Source organism: Artemia sp. Qi Xiang Cuo, chromosome 3 (genome assembly GCF_049724085.1).
Source record: "Artemia sp. Qi Xiang Cuo chromosome 3, ASM4972408v1, whole genome shotgun sequence".
Lineage (NCBI taxonomy): Eukaryota > Metazoa > Arthropoda > Branchiopoda > Anostraca > Artemiidae > Artemia > Artemia sp. Qi Xiang Cuo.
The window spans coordinates 1,451,535-1,470,597 of NC_142796.1; the positions used below are offsets into that span (position 1 = coordinate 1,451,535).

At 34.6% G+C, this 19,063-nt stretch overlaps 1 protein-coding gene across 1 annotated transcript in view; it reads right to left on the reverse strand.

Moving 5' to 3' along the window:
- Nucleotides 1-495: 495 nt before the first annotated feature.
- The window catches only part of bur (GMP synthase burgundy), a 59,993-nt gene continuing 41,425 nt past the window's right edge, over nt 496-19,063 (reverse strand). Inside the window, exons 9-13 of the mRNA XM_089087267.1 lie at nt 17,220-17,399; nt 14,171-14,296; nt 11,451-11,681; nt 9,568-9,756; nt 496-2,047 (exon numbers count right to left, since the gene is read on the reverse strand). Coding sequence (XP_088943393.1) covers nt 1,946-2,047; nt 9,568-9,756; nt 11,451-11,681; nt 14,171-14,296; nt 17,220-17,399 — 828 coding nt within the window. The 3' untranslated portion in view covers nt 496-1,945. The remainder of the gene's footprint in view (nt 2,048-9,567; nt 9,757-11,450; nt 11,682-14,170; nt 14,297-17,219; nt 17,400-19,063) is intronic.

Below are 19,063 nucleotides of genomic sequence, written 5' to 3' on the forward strand. Positions count from 1 at the left end.
CCAATTTTAGCACCAATAAACAAGGGCATATCCAGCATTTTTTTTCCGGGGGGGGGGCACTTTTTTCGGAGAGAGGGAGTTAAAAGATAAAAGCGCATAAAAATGTGTTTGTATGCATTTTTGTTAAGTTTTTACGAGTCAAACAAAAAATACAGGGGGGGGAGGGAGAGGTTCAAACCACGGTACCCCTCTGGATACGCCCTTGCCAATAAATCATAATACCACTCAATATCAACTAATAAACTCATTCAAATCAGGCATATTTTTTTCTGCGTAGGATGTGCAATACGCTTTTACGAGTCGAACAAAACTTCAGGGAGGGGGGGGGGGGTTCAAATACGGTAACCCCCCTGGATACAGCCTTTACAATAAATCAAAATACCACACAGCGTCAACTAATAAGCTCATTCAAATCAAGCGTATTTTCTCTGTATGAGATCTGCAATACAATTTATTATGATCATAAAGCACTTTATTCTAAAAGAAGTCTCTAAAACATTTTTTCAAACTTTTATTGTTCAGAATGATTACAACATGCATAAATGCCATAACGTCTTAATAATAACTTTTCAAAATTAAAGCCCTGAAACAACTGCTGTCGTTTGGTTTTAATAAAGAAGGAACCTTTTTTTGAATACTACTAGCTTAGTCTTTTCATCTTTGAAGCAGCTTCAGCACACATTATTTGTTTCTTTTTGGCACTTTCTGTTGTGGTAATTCAAGGGACTGTATGTCATAAAAGGATTTTTAGAGAAAACGAGGGAGAAACACCTTGCCTTTTTTGGCAGATTTTGAGGATCAGTTATTCACTATAACCTTCTCGTGGCAGGCGCCAGGCGTGTACACGATTTTGAAAATGGGCAGCCCTTTCTGAAAAGAGCTGAGAACAACTAATTAAAGCAGAACAAATTAAATTTTACTTACTTTAAGCCACAGGATATCAAATTTTAAAAGATAGCAGGAGCTTTGACAAATCTCGGCTAATTTAGCTCATAAATAAATTGGAAAATACTGGGTTGACGATGGTTACTTCGACAGAGTGATTAGAATTTCAATATAAAACCGATTTGGTTCTTTCCTGATGAAATATCCATACAATTTAAGCTAACTTCTGACAAAAAAAGAAGAAGAAAGAATAATGCCCCTTTGAGAGTATATGAACTTTGAAAAAAGAATATATGAACTTTGACAGAAACTTAAAATCCCTGAAGTATTCCTAGGAGATTCCACGAAAAACAAAATCATTTGAAAAGCCATACCGAGGAACATTATTCTCAGTCAGGACGTAGGGGCTTAGAATGATAGGTTTAACTTTAAATTTTGATGGCACTATAAACATAGTGGAGTGGCATCCTCTGCTTTTTTTTTCCTGCCTTTTGTCTTGTGTTTCCTTTTTAGTGTCTTAAGATTTTTGTGCTACTTGGCTTTGCTTTCCTTCTGCTTATTTGTCTGTTGCAGACCGAAATCTGCTCTTAATCGCCTATGTGTTTAATTTGGTTTTAACTGTATTTCATTTTTTTATCTCACTTTCACGTTTAATATCAATGCATTAATGGTATATTTTTACAAGGGCTTAAATAGAAATCTTTAATTTATTTTCAACACCACTTTGTCAACAGAGGTCCGATTTTTTCCAGTTCTGATCCAAGACATATGGGAATCGAATGCTTGATAGAATGAAAATATTTTTTGTCATGGAGTGACATAATATTTGGCTAACGAAGTAAGTTCAACCAATCAGAACCTGGCTTCATTTAAAGCAACTGGAAATAAGCATGCAGATCCTTATAAAATGACAAAGGCATGTCGCAAAGAGCGTAGAGCTTTAAAAAAGACGATGCATACAAATGTAACTTATCACATAAATACAAACGCTAAAAAGCGTTTTAAAACAATTCAAAAAAGTAAAGCAAGTAAGAAGGTTAAATTAGTAACGTAGCAGAAGTCACTCCCACTCCGTAGTGCCAGGCGGCTTTGCAGTCAGATCGTATAGAACTCGCGAAATTCCTCGTACGTTTGCTATCTCGGCAACCATTTGATTTACAACCTGAAAAATCAACAAACTGAGCATTTCAGAAGCCAACCTTACTTTTACTTCTGCTAATTTATGATGCAGACTGAGATCCATTTCTGTTTATACCATTTATAGCCCACCCACCTCCTTCTTGATTCAAATTAATTATTTGACAAAACATACATTACAAAGGACTTAACAGACATTCCTTTCGGCCAAAATCGATCCTGAGCATTACATAAAAAAACTAACAGCATTCATAAAAACAACGAAGCATCTACCACAACATTAAAAACCATATACACCAAATTGCACTATGATAGTAGGGATATTAATATTTATAGGATATAAGGGGACCATGGGGCTACTTTCAAAGATAATACTGAAAACCAAGAAGATTAATAAAATAACAATAAATAAAGGCCTTACATACATGAATCAATTACGGATATTTTTCGAAATGTCAAATATTAATGGTTATCGATAACACCTTAGAAATGTTAGAAACGACACCTTTTATGAATATAACGTCGTCAATGGCGAAACTTGGGCTTTGGCTCGTAGGCTTGGATTTATTTTGATATAATCGGTAAATTGCACTTTTTCAAAGGCATTTCAACTAGTTTTAAGCTGCTTTTATCCGCTCATATCCTGTATTCGCCTTTTTAAGAAGTTTGTTTGTACATCATCTTATATATATAATTCCTTAGACTCACTGTTTTTCCATTGCAAATCAAAATAGAACAAAATTATAAAACTTTTAAAGGGACATATTTTTTTAAACCGAACAAAGTTTTTAATTCAGGCAGTGAGAAAAAATATAAATACACTAGTAAAAAACCAAATTTCTCAACTTAGCACCTCAAAGCCTGGTTATCACCAGAAAAAAGAAATCAACCAGATTAAAAAAATTAACACACAATATAAAATAACGTAAAAAGATAATAAAAAAGAAAAAAATGCAAGAAAATCACAAGTGATAGACCAAAGTGTCGGTTTTGACAAAAGATGCAGTTTCGTCAAGCTTCTAAAGATTGTAGGCATCAGAGCCACAGCCTCTCCTCTCTACAACGCTAAATAATTTCTGAGGCCACAATGCCTAAGTAGGACAAAACGAGACAACTATAATAATAGAGAAAAGTCAGGTAAATCACACCCAATAAAAATAAAATGCCTTTCTACCCTAGTATTGCTTCGTTTTAATTTTTGCTTTAAGGCTCTTAACTTTTTCCTTTTTTGTTTTCACCTCCCTACACTGAGGATAGTTGAGCGGAGACCTTGGCCGAAATGTTTCGATTCTCCTCTTTTTTTTACTGGCTTTAATTTAAATCTTGTTCTCGATTGTCCTATATTTTCTCGTTTGTTCTATTACAATTATAAGATATCACCATTTGTCATTTTTCTATGAATAGGAAATACCTTGTACAATGCTAATACGTTGTACACATGCTTAATAAACTGTAATGTAATAAACTGCTAATTGATTCCAACTTGATAATTTACAAAGATTCTGAACATACGAAGCGATTATTGAACAATACACTAACAATAACTAAACATAGAGACCACAACTGAAACAAAGAAAGAAAGAGCGAGAGAGAGAGAGAGAGAGAGAGAGAGAGAGAGAGAGAGAGAGAGAGAGAGAGAGAGAGAGAGAGAGAGAGAGAGAGAGAGAGAGAGAGAGAGAGAGAGAGAGAGAGAGAGAGAGAGAGAGAGAGAGAGAGAGATAAAGCGAAGAAGAGATAGTTTATTTCTTCAATCTGTATTCTAAAGGATTAATTTTTTGAAAGCAAGAGGTTTGATTCAATTTAGTTCCATATACTAGGACCACGCATCGAATCAAACTAGTGGTTACTAGGGTAGTGATCGTTGACTTTCTTATATATAAAACTAAAAGGTAAGTTCTTTTATCGCTGTCATTTGCATACCCTTCAGGGGAGACCAGGCTTGGATCAGGGTTTTCATACAATTTTATAGACATTCTAAGAGTATATTGTCTGTGAGGTATACTGTCAAAGAATTTGACTCAAAGTACTTGACTCTTAACTGTATGCATTCACCTGTATATTTACTAAAAAATGCTTCGACTAATTGCCACTTTAGCAAAAATCCAATTCAGTTTGCCAAAAAACTCACTGAGGAGTAATCTGCATATTCCAGGGAATGCACAAATACCGAAAGATGCTGAATATTCTCTTCACTGGATTATTGATTTTCCTTAGATCCTCGTGTGCCCCCAAGATCCCTAGAGCATCGACAAGGAGTTTCCAGTCTTCTTAGAGTCTTGCTGCTGCTTGTGTTGCCTAGTATTCCCACTCGGGTTGCAGGAATGCGATTCTAGGGATGAACTCTCCTCCTCGATCCTGCAGGCTACCACAAGAAAGCTGCCTCCGGAGTTCTAAGATCTCCATTCTCAAAACATGTCCAAAATGTTGCTATCAATGTTCGCATTGTTAACAGTTGGAGTCTATTTCAATTTTGAACAATTTGAGTTTCAACGCATTTTGTGGTGAAGAGCTATCCGACAATCATGTAGAAAGGGTAAAATTTTTAGACATCTGGTAAAAGTTCCTTAATCAAAACAAACAAAAAAACACCCAAGTATTTAATAAAAAGACAATAAAGAAAAATATAAATGTATCTAAACACAAGAGTGAGAGGGACTGCACAATTCAATCATTATGCTAACTGCAGCTACATTGATTCCTTTATTGGCATGCCATAATTTTTCTTGGAGACATGTAAGGCACCCATAGAAGTTTGTTTCACGGTTTTCCCACAGCTCTACAATAAGATATGACATAGTAAAACTATAAGGCATCTAGGTTTTGAAATGGATAGTGTATAAACTCATAAATTTTTCTGTCCAACCCCTGCAAAGGTTGTAGAAAGTAAAATAAAATTTAAAAGAATTCTCCCTCTATAAATAGACTAGAGAAATCTCCTGAGTTTTACTAATTTACGTGAAATCTCTTATCTTTATAACTATATGTCCAAACATTTTAACTAGTCTGTTAAAATTTGGGGTCTTTGAACTTATTCAGGACTTTGAACTTTAAGCAAAAATTATCAATATTAAATTTTAGCTAGTAAGGCTATTTTTTCTTCGCAGAATTAAGATTAAATCACATAGGAATTATTTTAATTCCATTGAATTCGGATTTGGGTAGCCAAGGTGAATTGTACGATTTGCACAACAATTTGTCTATACATTAATGCATACAATTGTATATACATATACATTAGCGCAACCTCATTACTTTATCTATAGATGGCAGCAGCAAGCTATTACAACTGACCCTAATGCTTTTATTTACAGCCTTTTGAAAAGAAAAGCTCGTATTATATACAATTTACAATATTATGATATCACACAGTGAAATTTCACTCAACACGCAAATGTAATCGCCTAGACCATTGGTCGACAAACTTATTAGCCAAAGAGCCAAATATGAAGATTATAATAATCTTTAAAGAATTCGGAGCCAAATCTGCTTATTTAGTGAACTTTTTTTGCACTAAATAAGTAATACACTAAAAAAACTACTTTTCATGCTTAACAATATTTCCATCTTCCATCTCCATCTCCATCTCCCTTTAAAGTTTGAGTCAGTCAGGTGCAAGCTTTATCAGCTGATCGTAAGAGTCAGCTGAATACTATTTAAAGCGTTGAAACTGCTCATGTCTTCCTTCTCCAGGTCATTCAAAGCAGACCATATGTGTTGTGAATTGTGAACTAAGATCGCATTTTTTCTTTTCCAATATTTTCTGTTCAACACAAATACGTTCGAATTTAGAGCGCCATATCTCCTTGTTTTTAAGATCCAGCAACTGTATTTCAATGCTACCAGTGTCAATTTCAAAAGAAAAAAAAATTAGCCTGGTTATCGCAGCATTAAGAGGATTTTTGAAAAATGCTAAAGTTGCTCTGCTGTTTTCAAATTCCTGAAACCTGCTGAGAAATGTTTCCCTCATATTTGAAATTACTGTTTTAAAATAGAGGAATTATTTTTTTGGTGATTCTTCAGCAGGCTCGGAAGGCGAAACAATGTTTCCTTTTCGAAATCCTGAGCAAAAATGGATATATTTTCTCGAATGTTATTGCTTCGACTAACAAGGAAAAAATTAAGTTTCCTTTCCCTTGTAGTTTATAATTAAGCTGATTTAGATGAGACGTAACATCTACCATGAGATAAAAGTTTTGGATCCACTGGTTTGTTAGTCTGTTAGTTCTGGATAGTGAATGCCCTTCACAAGAAGAAAAGCATTAATTCCTGGGAAAAGGGACACGAAATGTTTCAAAACGTCCCCTCTTCATAACCAACGTACCTTGTTATGAAGCATAAGTTCAGCGTGCTCACTATCTTATGCAAATATAAATTCCAAACAAACACAACTTAAAAACAATAGGGAAATGTTTTTTTTTCTAAAACAGTGCAATTTAAATCGGTGAATATTTCGGCCCTATGCCCAAGGGCCGTCTTCAGCACAAACATTAAAGAAAAATTATATATATATATATATATATATATATATATATATATATATATATATATATATATATATATATATATATATATATATATATATATATATATATATATATATATATATATATATATATATATATATATAAGCTTACATTAAAATACGAAGTTTAAAACTAAAAATGCTCTTAAGAAAAATTATATATATATATAATTTTTCTTTAATGTTTGTGCTAAAACTAAAGAAAATAATATATATATATATATAACTTTTCTTTAATGTTTGTGCTGAAAACGGCCCTTGGACATAGGGCCGAAATATTCACCGATTTAAATTGCACTGTCTTAGAAAAACATTTCCCTATTGTTTTTAAGTTGTGTTTGTTTGACATGGAAAGGCAGTGTGGTCTTCGTCAATATTTGCAAATGTAAATTCTTTGAATTGACGATGATTAAGAGCTTTAGCTAAAATGGAGTTTGTAATGGTAATCACTCACTAATTGCATAAATTTACACATTTCTTCCAGAAATGTTTGCGCGCGAAGCGCTTCTTGATGAATGATACAATGGTAAACAAGTATCTGGTGATTAATGTTTTCTTTCAAACAGCAACAAACCCTTTTTCTTAGGCCGGTCGTACTTTCGGCCCCATCTGTTGAAATCAACATAATTTTACCGAGGGGAATATGATGCTTATCCATACACTCAATTACAGCACTTGAAATATCTTCTGACGGGTCTCACCTTTCAGTGGTGATAATCAGAAGTTCTTCTTTAGGGCCTCATATAAATGAGATATAATGAGATTTTACCGAGGGGAATATGATGCTTATCCATACACTCAATTACAGCACTTGAAATATCTTCTCATGGGTCTCACCTTTCAGTGGTGATAATCAGAAGTTCTTCTTTAGGGCCTCATATAAATGAGATATAATGATATTTTACCGAGGGGAATATGATGCTTATACTTACACTCAATTACAGCACTTGAAATATCTTCTCACGGGTCTCACCTTTCAGTGGTGATAATCAGAAGTTCTTCTTTAGGGCCTCATATAAATGAGATATAATGAGATTTTACCGAGGGGAATATGATGCTTATCCATACACTCAATTACAGCACTTGAAATATCTTCTCACTGGTCTCACCTTTCAGTGATGATAATCAGAAGTTCTTCTTTAGGGCCTCATATAAATGAGATATAATGAGATTTTACCGAGGGGAATATGATGCTTATCCATACACTCAATTACAGCACTTGAAATATCTTCTGACGGGTCTCACCTTTCAGTGGTGATAATCAGAAGTTCTTCTTTAGGGCCTCACATAAATGAGATATAATGAGATTTTACCGAGGGGAATATGATGCTTATCCATACACTCAATTACAGCACTTGAAATATCTTCTCATGGGTCTCACCTTTGAGTGGTGATAATCAGAAGTTCTTCTTTAGGGCCTCATATAAATGAGATATAATGATCAGATATAAATCTTACAAAAAGGGAAACTCGTCCTGAAGCATTTATGTCACAAGACTTGTCAGCTGCTATTGATCTAGCCAAAACCAATTTCACATCTTCGATATGTTGTGTGTTTATATTACAACAAATTTTAATTGTTCTATTCTTAATGGTTTCGGAAGACAATGGTAACTCTTTAGTTCTTTCAGAATATCTGCTTTGTTATTAATATCTTTCAACTGAAACAAAAAATTTTACATGTTCTTGATTTATAGAAGAATTTAATTTATCAAAATAAGATGCAATTTTTTTCTTACCAAGTTTTGTACTTTTTTCTTACCAATGAAAATATTATTGCGCCTCCTGTGTATATTTGTGCCAGAGTCACACTGAAGGGACCAAAGAATCACATGCGGCTCTGGAGCCGCCGCACTTTGCCGACCATTGGCATAGACAATGCAATCATAGAACCTAATTTAGCCAAAAAAAAAAACGTCTAATAAGAACACAATCGGTCATATTCACCAAATTGTCCACTATCCCCTTTACCATTATTAGATCAGATTAAATAGAAAATAATGTATCCCACCCCCTTCTAGAACATAGAATAATCAAAGTAGGCAATATCAATTTTAAAACACGGTAAACAAATTTTCACAAACAAACAAAATTTAGAGAAACTAGTCTATACAGATTTAACGACACCATTACCACTACACTAAACAACCGATTTCAATCGGTTCATCGACTGAAGCAATCAGAACAGTCCATTCACCAATTCACTCAATTGACTCATATCAGTTTTTCCTATCATATTTGGTTCGCAAGATGTTTAGATATTGATATATTTCCCAAATGCGCAATCTCCTGTTTTCTCATCCACAAAAGTAGCAGGAAACTAGATGACAGCTACTTCGACCCATGAGTCACAGCCATACAAGCGACAATATCTATTACAGCAGACTCAAGCCCTTAAAAGGTCCAGTTTTAGCAACACATATCTACAAAATCTGAGTGAAATCCAAAAGGCCATCCTTATGGATGCTAATGACAATAACAAAACAATTTTCTCTGAGCAAATACGCCCAGTCGGCTAGATTGAGCTCGTTGGTTCGACCAACGCTCGATAAAAAATTACAATTATTCTTTAGCCCTCCTCTCCTCTCTAATGCCTGAATATTGGCTGGGCCCAAATAGAAGAGCTTGTTACTCTATGGTATACAAAAGAAATCAAAAGAAAAAAATGTACCTTTTGGTTCTCACTGCAATGTTCATTCTAAATATAATAATTACTGGTATCGCAATAGCAGTAAAGTGAAGCAATACGGTTTCAGGAACGAGATAGCCAAATTAAGTATTTGTAATTTTTAGAATATCAGGCAACCATTTCTGGCAACCAATTCGATTGGTTAGATCGAGCACAGACGTCCTTCAGCTTCACCACCGTTCACCATCGGAGCCAAGTTGGTAACCACCGTAGCCCCTCAACAAAACGGCCAAACATAGCTAAGCAAGGCAAAGACTATTACTAGAGACAGAGAAGCAATTCCTATTATTCCGTCTAATAATCACATCTATGGATGAGTCAAAATATTTCTTACCTCTAATGGTAAGTCTTTCCCCGGAATAGCTGGAACACCGGTCATAAAATCATTAGTAATAAACGCACGGATAACAATGGATCTTTGGCATGAAGGCAAACGGGATATCGGATCTCGATCAAAATGTATCGGTATCATCACTATTGGCATCTGAGCAATTCGGTTCATGCACCCACTCTGAGATAAAATCTGAAACAAGAAACATTTTTGATAAATACGAATAAATACCGAAATTATTATCGAATAATTCGAAAATATTGCGTTTCGTGAAGCTGATAAACTTGGATCGATCACTTTTGGCACCTCATAAATACTGCTCATGCAACCACTCTTCCATTCTTGAGACGCAAATCAACAATATGTATAGAGGTATGTGTCTTTGGCACAATAAGCCCTGCAAAGTCATGGCTACAAAAAAAAATGAAAATAAATAAATAAAAAAAAACACATAAACAAAATTTCAGAATCAGTGAAACAATTCATTCATTAAACTATTCTTTGCTCTTTTTTTTTGGGGGGGGGGGTTACTCCACTATTTACAGTATTGTGCGGTGAATAAAAAATAAAGTATAAAGAAAACCATTTAAAAAAAAGGAAAAATTATACTACAACAATATATCATCAGATCTATACAGGGTGAGAAACAAAAGAGGGACAAAAAAAGATTCAAATTTTCTAGACAATGGCCATTGTTGCCCAAAATTCACAGATGGAACGGCGGCTCGCATTCAGGCGGCTGTCACAGCAAGTGGTTGTTTCAAGCAGGTTGGTGCACCAAATAATCGACAGCAATTTGAGAACAATTTACTTATGGTGTGCAGATGCAGAATGAAGTGCAGATGCAGATGCAATTATCGACAGTGACTTGAAACTGTTTCTTTATGAAGGGCAGATCAAGAGCAAACTCAAGCTAAGAAACCGGTCACTTCGACATTGGCCAGACAGCGACTGTATTGAGAATGGCACTGGACTTTTAGAATTCTCATCTTCAGCAACGAAACGCATATCCATTTGAGTGTGCACGTGAATACGTAGAACTTCAGGTCTTGGGGAAGTGAAAGGTTTGCCATGTTCTTTTTTAGTACGATTATGGTCGTCCAAGGACAGTAATTACTAACTGATGCACTGAAAGGCTTCGGAGACTTTCATTCTGGCATCAAGGAGGAAAAGTTTTGATATAAGCACAGATTTGTCTCAAGAGGACGGTACACTACCTCACTGTTTTTATCGCCCTCTTCAATGCTCTAGGTAATACTTTCTAGGTGACCGATTAATCTTGATAAGGACCAAAATTCCATGGTCACCCTACTCCCCTTATCTGACTCTGCCATACTACTTTGTCTGATGCTACCTAAAGGAGAGACAGTTTTGCCTCAACAGGACGGTACACTACCTCACTGTTTTTATCACCCTCTTCAATGCTCTAGGTAATACTTTCTAGGTGACCGATTAGTCTTGATAAGGACCAACATTCCATGTTGGTACACTACCTTACTCCCCCACCGTATTTGGCTTTTCCCAATTTCTTTCATGAAGTTTGCTGTTTTTCATATAATTTGTCCTTTCTATATAATTTTATTTGAACTGTTTTCTCTTGCTAAAAATGTCTCCGTACGCGTCTGACCCGAGTACACCTGAGATTTAGAGGAAACTGTGGATTTAAGCTAGACAAAGCATGCTCAGCATTATAACCATGACAAAACAGAATTTATTACAACGGAAAAGGTCCCCTCTGATTAAAGAGACTGTAACACTGGGATGGAGAAAGAAGAAGAGAGCGAGAGAGAGATAGAGAGGGAGAACAGGAGAGAGAAATATTGAGAGAGGCAAAAGATAGAGAAGAAAGAATAGAGTAAAAAATATACAAAGACCAGAAATGGTACCTTATTTGCTCGATAATCTGCTTCCCTTAAAGTTGACAGAACAACTGGGGTCAAATGAGTTGGGGTTATGTCTCCAATAGCTTCTTTAACGACATCACCAAATATGTAGCAAATTCTATTGATACTATGACATAGACGAGGTATTATCCTAGCAACCCATATTAGGTCAGTCCAGTTGGGCGGATTCTTACTTGAAATGCCAAGAACGTAATTGTACGTCCTTCGATCACCCTAGAAAGATAAAAAAAAAAAAAAATTGGAATCGAGCACTTCGTCCAAATACGCATGGGGATAGACTCAGAAGTATCTCCACTGAGGGCTACTAATGGTTCTAGACTCGGAGAAACAGAGGAACAGAGATCATGGAGAAATAGAGAGTTTACTAAAAGTCTTATGAATCAAAATCTTCTGCCCTTTTTCTGGCTAAAAAAAATCTTATAGAAACTAATCAGGTTCGAACAAGGTTATTATCCCTATCGCCCTGTCTAGGATAGGCTTAAACTACCAATAACAACAAAATATAAACATTCTTGTCCCTATACCCATCTTAGGTCTAATCACACTTGAAAGCGGTAATTTCCTAAGATCTTGATTTTGCCTTCTTCAAAATTTTGAAGTTTTTCGGACAACACCACATTTTTGTCAGTGTTGCCAGGCTGAATCAAGGAAATAAATAAACAGAACTAAATAGTTTATGTATGACAGCTTTTTGTCCGTTAAAATCCAAACATGACCAATTTGTTGATTCCCAAAGACAGCACCACCTTCAAAGGAAAGCTGTACCTTACATCGCCCAATATGATTCTAGCTCTTTTTTTGCTGATTTTTTGTCCACGTTTTTGCTTTTGAAACCTGGTAATACTAAAAAATACATAACTGTATATAGAGGTCTTTTTCGTCAAAAATTGAATTCCCGGTTTTTCCTAATCTTTTAAGTCATATACAGTAACTTTTCACTTAACCATGAGCAAACAACCGTATTTACTGTCGCTGTCCCTGGTACTTTGATGAGTAATGTGTTAGCTTACGAAAATATTTCACTCACTTAAACCACTAAACTAATAACACTTTTGTACGATTATGGGAAAGAAGTCTTTGTTTTTCTCATTAAGTTAACTCTCTGCTGCCACCGCCTTAACTTAACTTTAGCTATGGTATCTCTCTGTCCAACTCTAATGAGTGCATTGATAGATACGTTATTCTGCCACTTATTAACTGAGACACTTTAGAGTCATTTTTCCAGTTATTGAAAATTTATTCATTATATTTCCTTTTGTTTTATTCAGCTGAGACATAAAAAAACATCTTGCCGAGATACCCGTTGTTACTGCCACATCGCCACTGATTTAAGACAAAATTGAAAGCGGTTTGTATATTTATATCGACACATTATTTTATGCTATCGACAATTAAATTAAATTTTAATATTTTTTTTTAATCTTTAGCTTACCCTCATCTTCAGTAGAATTTATTATATATCTTCCAAGTATTTGTGGCGTTGTTCATATAATTTTTTTTTTTAAGATTAAGGCCCTACGCAAATTTTCCAAAAGTTGTGGCAAGACAAATATACGTATAAACCGTTATCGTCTGTTCAGTAATTTAAGATTGTTTGCATGGTAATCACGACTGGATAGGTATAAAGAACAGAGGCTAATTGAAAAAACATACACACATATATCTGCTATGGCTTACTAGCATTAGTAATTCTTTTATTATGGTCTATTTTAAAGGCGAAGGTAAATAAAGACACAAAAAGTAAAGACAAATAGTATTTTTATCCTAATTTTTATAATTAAACTTATTATGTTACCTCACAGCAGCAGATGGTGCTACTTGCTTTTCTTAGATATGAGTTTGAGCTTCTTTTCTTATTAGTTCCTATTCTATTAATGATCTGCTAATGATCTATTTCTGATCTACTAATGATCTAGTTTCTATTAATAATCTACCCCAAAGAAACACTCATTCGTCATCAGATAGTTTGAAGACCAACCTGGAGCATTGAATTCAACTAGGTCCTTTTCTGCAAGAACTAAACTGAGTTAATTTAGGTATCTATTACTAAGAGGCTTTTAGTATATATATTATTTAAGCTTCTTTAATCCTAATCCTATATCCTAATCCTAATGGGCTGATCAAACTTTAAACAATTTCAATGTAAGTCATTAAAGCGTCAGAAGGAGGAAAACATAAATCCACTTTACCAAATCTTTGCACCATATACACCAGGGCATGCAGCTAACAAATGCATCAACACATATATTGAAAGCGGACCCAGAAATCATAAAATACATTCCAATCCCCTTCAAATTGGATTACACAGGATATATGTATTGGAGACACGGAACAAGTTTTCTATCAAGCAATGTTTCATTAAATTTGCTTTTTATAAAATAATCATGAAAGTACTCAATCATGCTCAACAGAAATCACAAACAAAATGACGTCTATAGTAGATGGCAGCACTATTGAACCAATAGTAAAATGTTCCCATTTTTTATTTCCACATTCAAGGGTTTATTATTATAAAAAAAATATTCAGGTGACAGGGACATGGAGTCTTCAAATCTCAGTAAATTGGTGGTCAGGCAACTATTATGAAAACAAATTGTTTTCCTTCAGTTGTGGGTACAGATAAACCCAAACAGCAATATTATGCACTAGGAACATATATAATAGCTTTTAATGCATAAGACTTGTATACATATGCATTTTACCTGCACACCAACGCTTCTAATTGGAAGTACTGTCGCAGTTAGCTGATTTCTGGACGTAAAGCTGAGCAAGGTTCGTCGCTCTAGCTCAGACAGACCATTGTCCACACGACCAATATGAGAATGACGCTGAAAACAAAGAAATAAAAATAAAATGAAATAGAATGATAAGACTTCCCAAGCCCATCGATAGCCTTGTTGTTACAGATGAATTAAAGCATCAGCTCCGTCTTGTCTTAATTAGCAATAACGGTTTGTCTTAATAAGCAAAAAAGGTCTTAATTAGCAATAACGGTTAGGTTTGTCTTAATTAGCAAATAATGGCAATAAAGGTCTTTCATTTTTGTGCAATAAAGTGAGTATGGCAGGTAGCATAAATAACAAAAACAAAGGAAACCTTTCATTTACAAAGGAAATGAAATTAATAAAGCAAGGAAACGAGGTCATTCCTTGTCTTAAGCTTGTGCCAATTACTGTAGTAAGGCTCATAGAGATTGTACCCCTTAGTAACCTTAAGTAATATTTATGGAGAGCAGATTTTGCCTTGTCTTAATAATTTCTGTATAAAACAACTAGAAAAGACTTACTTTCCTTTATTAGTTTCCTTTCCTTTATAAGGGAAAAGATTACCTTTCCTTTATTTGTTTACTTATTAGTAAATATACGACCATTAGAAGGTTGAGAAACAATTTTTGTAATATTCTCTTCATCTATTTATTTATCGATTAATCAACAAATGATCACTGTCATTATTACCGACAGTTCAGAGGCTATTTCCTAATATTATACTCATATATTCATTTAACGATTCAGTTATTGGAGAAATGCCCATTTCGTTCAAATCATTTTCTTTCATTTATGACTTAACTTATTCAATATTTTATTTCTTATTCATATTAGTATTAAACAAATATAACGTCACAGGTTCGGAACGACTGTTAAGAGGAGGGAGAGGTCCCTTATAATAGTTCTATATCTACTAAAGAGGAAACTACTAAAGGAAAGGAAAATAAACCTTTCCGGTCGTTTTATACATGAATTAAGACAAGACGAACCCTACTCTCCGTAGGTTCTGTATAATCTTCCTGAGGGGTACAATCTTTATGAACCTTACTACACTAAATTAAGGAAACGAAGTCATGGTATTTTACTATTATTCTTTATATTTAGATCAGCAGGTATAAAGGATTTTAATTTGAACGGACCAAACGTTTTAGTATATTTGAAAAATATAAGAAACTATAATAATTCTTGAAAAAAGGAGGGGGGCTTGTCGAAATGTCCCATCGAGCATAAGTGGCTATCATCTGATGTTTTCTGCTTTCAAATAAAAAAAATATGTCTAATATTAAAAAAAGATGCATTGGCTACTTTTTATAATACCCAATTACTGGTAATTACATACTTTTTTTTATTTTCATATACTTTTCATACCTTCTTTTAGAAGAGCTAAGAGAAGATCGTTTTGGAATAGCCTCTACTCGGTTCCAGTAGAGGTCCCATTTCTATTGTTGATTGTACGCAAAACAACAGTACGTCAAACAAAGCTCTATTTACGGTACTGGAGGGGGTGACACCGTAGTTGGTAGTCTTGACGAGCAACACTATGATGAGTAGATCTCACTATTTAAGCTTTGCCATATATAAGCTTCGATAGCTCCAACAAAGGAGGGTACTGTATATATTTGCTGGCTATTGAAATAGAAGTCAATCCAGGCACGGTTATGCTTGCTATGTTTTGGATTCCCTGGAGAGAAGCAATCCGGGTTTAAGAGGTACCAACACAAGGGGTAAGCTTATTCAATCAGATGCAAGATGTCAATAAAGAAATGGATTAACTAGGAAAAGGTTTTTGTGTTGAAGGATAGCCAAAAACTTCTAGGAACAGGATGATCTCAATCGACTACGAATTTCAGCCAATATGAGAGATTCACTCTTAGAAAAGGAAGCGTAGACCATTACTGACTCTCGTTTAAAATAAACGAAACTAAAGTTTTGATATAAAATGTTTAGTCAATGTTTTAATATAATTAATATTTTTAACTAATAACTAAGTTTTAATTAAATAAAGTTATGCTTCACAGCTCTTTCTTGGCAAATCAGCAGCTTTTTGCCATGCAATTTAACGTCTTCTCAAAATGTTTCAAGGGAAGGCGTCTTCCAGTGCTCCCTATAGGAAGGCCCCCTACCTTTCACCTTCCCCTTCATTTTTCTATATCATGCATTAATCCTAGGACTTGAATGTTTTCTAAGCAAAGAAAAAAAAAACAAGAGCTTTACATAGATCAAAGTTATAAAGAAAAAGGGTTTTGAATACAAATAGAAACCGAATATTCACTAGCGTGATTTGAAAAAAAAAGTCAAAATAAAAAAACAAAAAAAAAACAAGTTTTCCAACCGAAAGTAAGAAGAAACCTTAAAATTTAAAACGAACAGAACTTATCCCAATATGAGGAGGGCTGCCCCATCCTCGACCCTCGCTCTTTACGTTAAAGTTCGACTTCTTTTCATGATTCTTTAAGAAAGAGTTCTCAAACACAAGCGCATTGAACTTGTACGAGAAGGTATATATAAAGAACTTAAGACTTTAGCGCAAAGAGCAACGGTTGAGGAAGGGACAGCCTCCTTCATTTACGGAATAATTTATGTCGGGTTTAAGTTTTTTGTTGCTCCTTACTTTCAGTTGAAACAACTTGTCTAATTATAAGTTAAGACGAGTAAAAATTAGGATGCTTTGAAGAGGAGCTCGTAACAATCCTTAGACCCCGGACCTTAGAGCGCAATAGGATTGGATTTAATTATTGCTCTCCTTTATACATTAAGACTATCCGTATATGGCACCAATTCTACCCATATCTAAATGCGTTCTATTAATGTTTTAAGTAAATAACAAATTTTATTTCTAATATATTTCTATTATCACTGAGGCATGTGACATCCTTAGCATAAAACTGATGCACTGACATGCATATTTTACCTTAACCTAAAAAAAAATAATGAAAAACACGTATCAAGCGAAAATTATGAGAAAACCGAGAAATTAAAATGTCACCTTTTGCACCATGATGGCATATTCCGTAATCAATTTCGCCATAAGTTGAGTTTCTACAAAGTCTCTTTCAATGTACGGATCCTCCGCACAGATGACTCTGATAGCTAAACCTGGACCTGGAAACGGATGACGCATCAAATACTCTTCAGTAAGCCCAAGCTCTTTTCCTAAAAGTCTTACCTATAAAAAATAAATAACTGTCAGAAAGAAGAAAACTCAAAATACCCCCTCCTCTCTCTCTTTGTTGATATTTTTTAACACTCAACCTCTGAAAAATACAATATAGCCTTTATGGAAGTACGACTGTTGTTACTATTTACAACTTAGTTCAGAACCAAGGTGCAAGAGGCCAACACAACTGCGCACGCTCCCTCCTCACGATCAGTTAAAAGCTTCACTCTCCGTACCTCTCATGAAATTCCAACTTCCTTTATATCCTTTCTCATAGCCCCCTCGCCCCACGTGTTCGTGGGTGACCGCTTTCCATTTAGCCCAAAGGACAAAAAGCACAATCTTTGGTAATCTACCAACTTTATTTCGTAAAACGTGGCACAGATATCTTAGCCAATCTTTCATTATAGCCTAAGAAAGTGGGACCAGACCATGATCTTCGTGGAGCTTGTTGGTTTATGTACGATCAGCCAAATGAACACCTACAACTATCCTGGAGGAAGAGAATTCCTCCTGAAAACATTTAGAATACCTTCCTGAGCCTTTCGAATCACATGCTTCAGAACCATACTTGATCCTCGTCATTACCGTGGCTTCCAAAGTTCTAATATTAGTTCACAACTTATCTCTTTCTCATTCAAACTCTTTTCTATTAAAATAAAAAAAAAATGAAAAAAAAATAAAAATGAAGCTGTCCACTTAATCCATTTTCGCGTTAAAGGAACACCCTCTCTTGAACCATATTTATTCTTAGTCTAGTAATAAGTCTAGTATCTAAGTGGCTTAGTATCCTTAACACTAACATCAAACCTAATTAATCATTATATATTTTTGTATTGTTTTCAAGATAATTATCATACGCAGCTTGCCTTGTATTGTATGTTCACAGTCAGAGTTCAAAGAGTGAAGAGGTAAACAAGTTTTCAATTAGATGGAATATAGCCATTGTGGAAATTTGTTGAACTTGCGTGAAAAACCAAGCGCATATTACAAACGGGTACTATCCCATTAGGCGGGCCTCTTGGGTTAATCACTTTAGAGTAGGCAATGATAAAACCCGTTTTTGACGTCTTAACTGTTATAGAGTAGGCAATGATATCAAATTTTTCATTGCGTATACGATATTAAACTGTGGTTTTTTGGGGGTTAGGGGGGGGGAAGGTACCTAGGTTAGGTTACGCATTTAATATTTACTATGATTTACCCCCCCCCCCCTAATGTGCAAATATATAGCCCAAATTTGTTTATAAACTATTATATATTCATCCTATTTTATTTTATTAGCATTCACCAAACTTGACTTTTTAGAGGCCCGCATAATGGGATAGTACCTACAAACGTGAGCAAATTCCAATGAACGTGCATTGTCAGGTTAATATACTTAAGTTGATATTTATTCATTAAAATCTTAATTAATTTTTGATTTCTTAAAGTTATAAAAGTGAAAACATTTAAGAGAATTTTATTGAGGAAAGTACAAATTATATTCTGGCTTTTAGAAAGCATAGGGGTTTTGAACCCTACTCATATTAATTTCTGCTCGTTTTGAGTTTGACTCTGTTATTTATTTTAATTTCTGTTCGTTTTGGGTTTCATTTATTTATTTATACTTATTTGTGGTAGTTGTATGCTTGGTAGATTATTTGATCCTGTTTTTGTTCATTTTTGGTTTA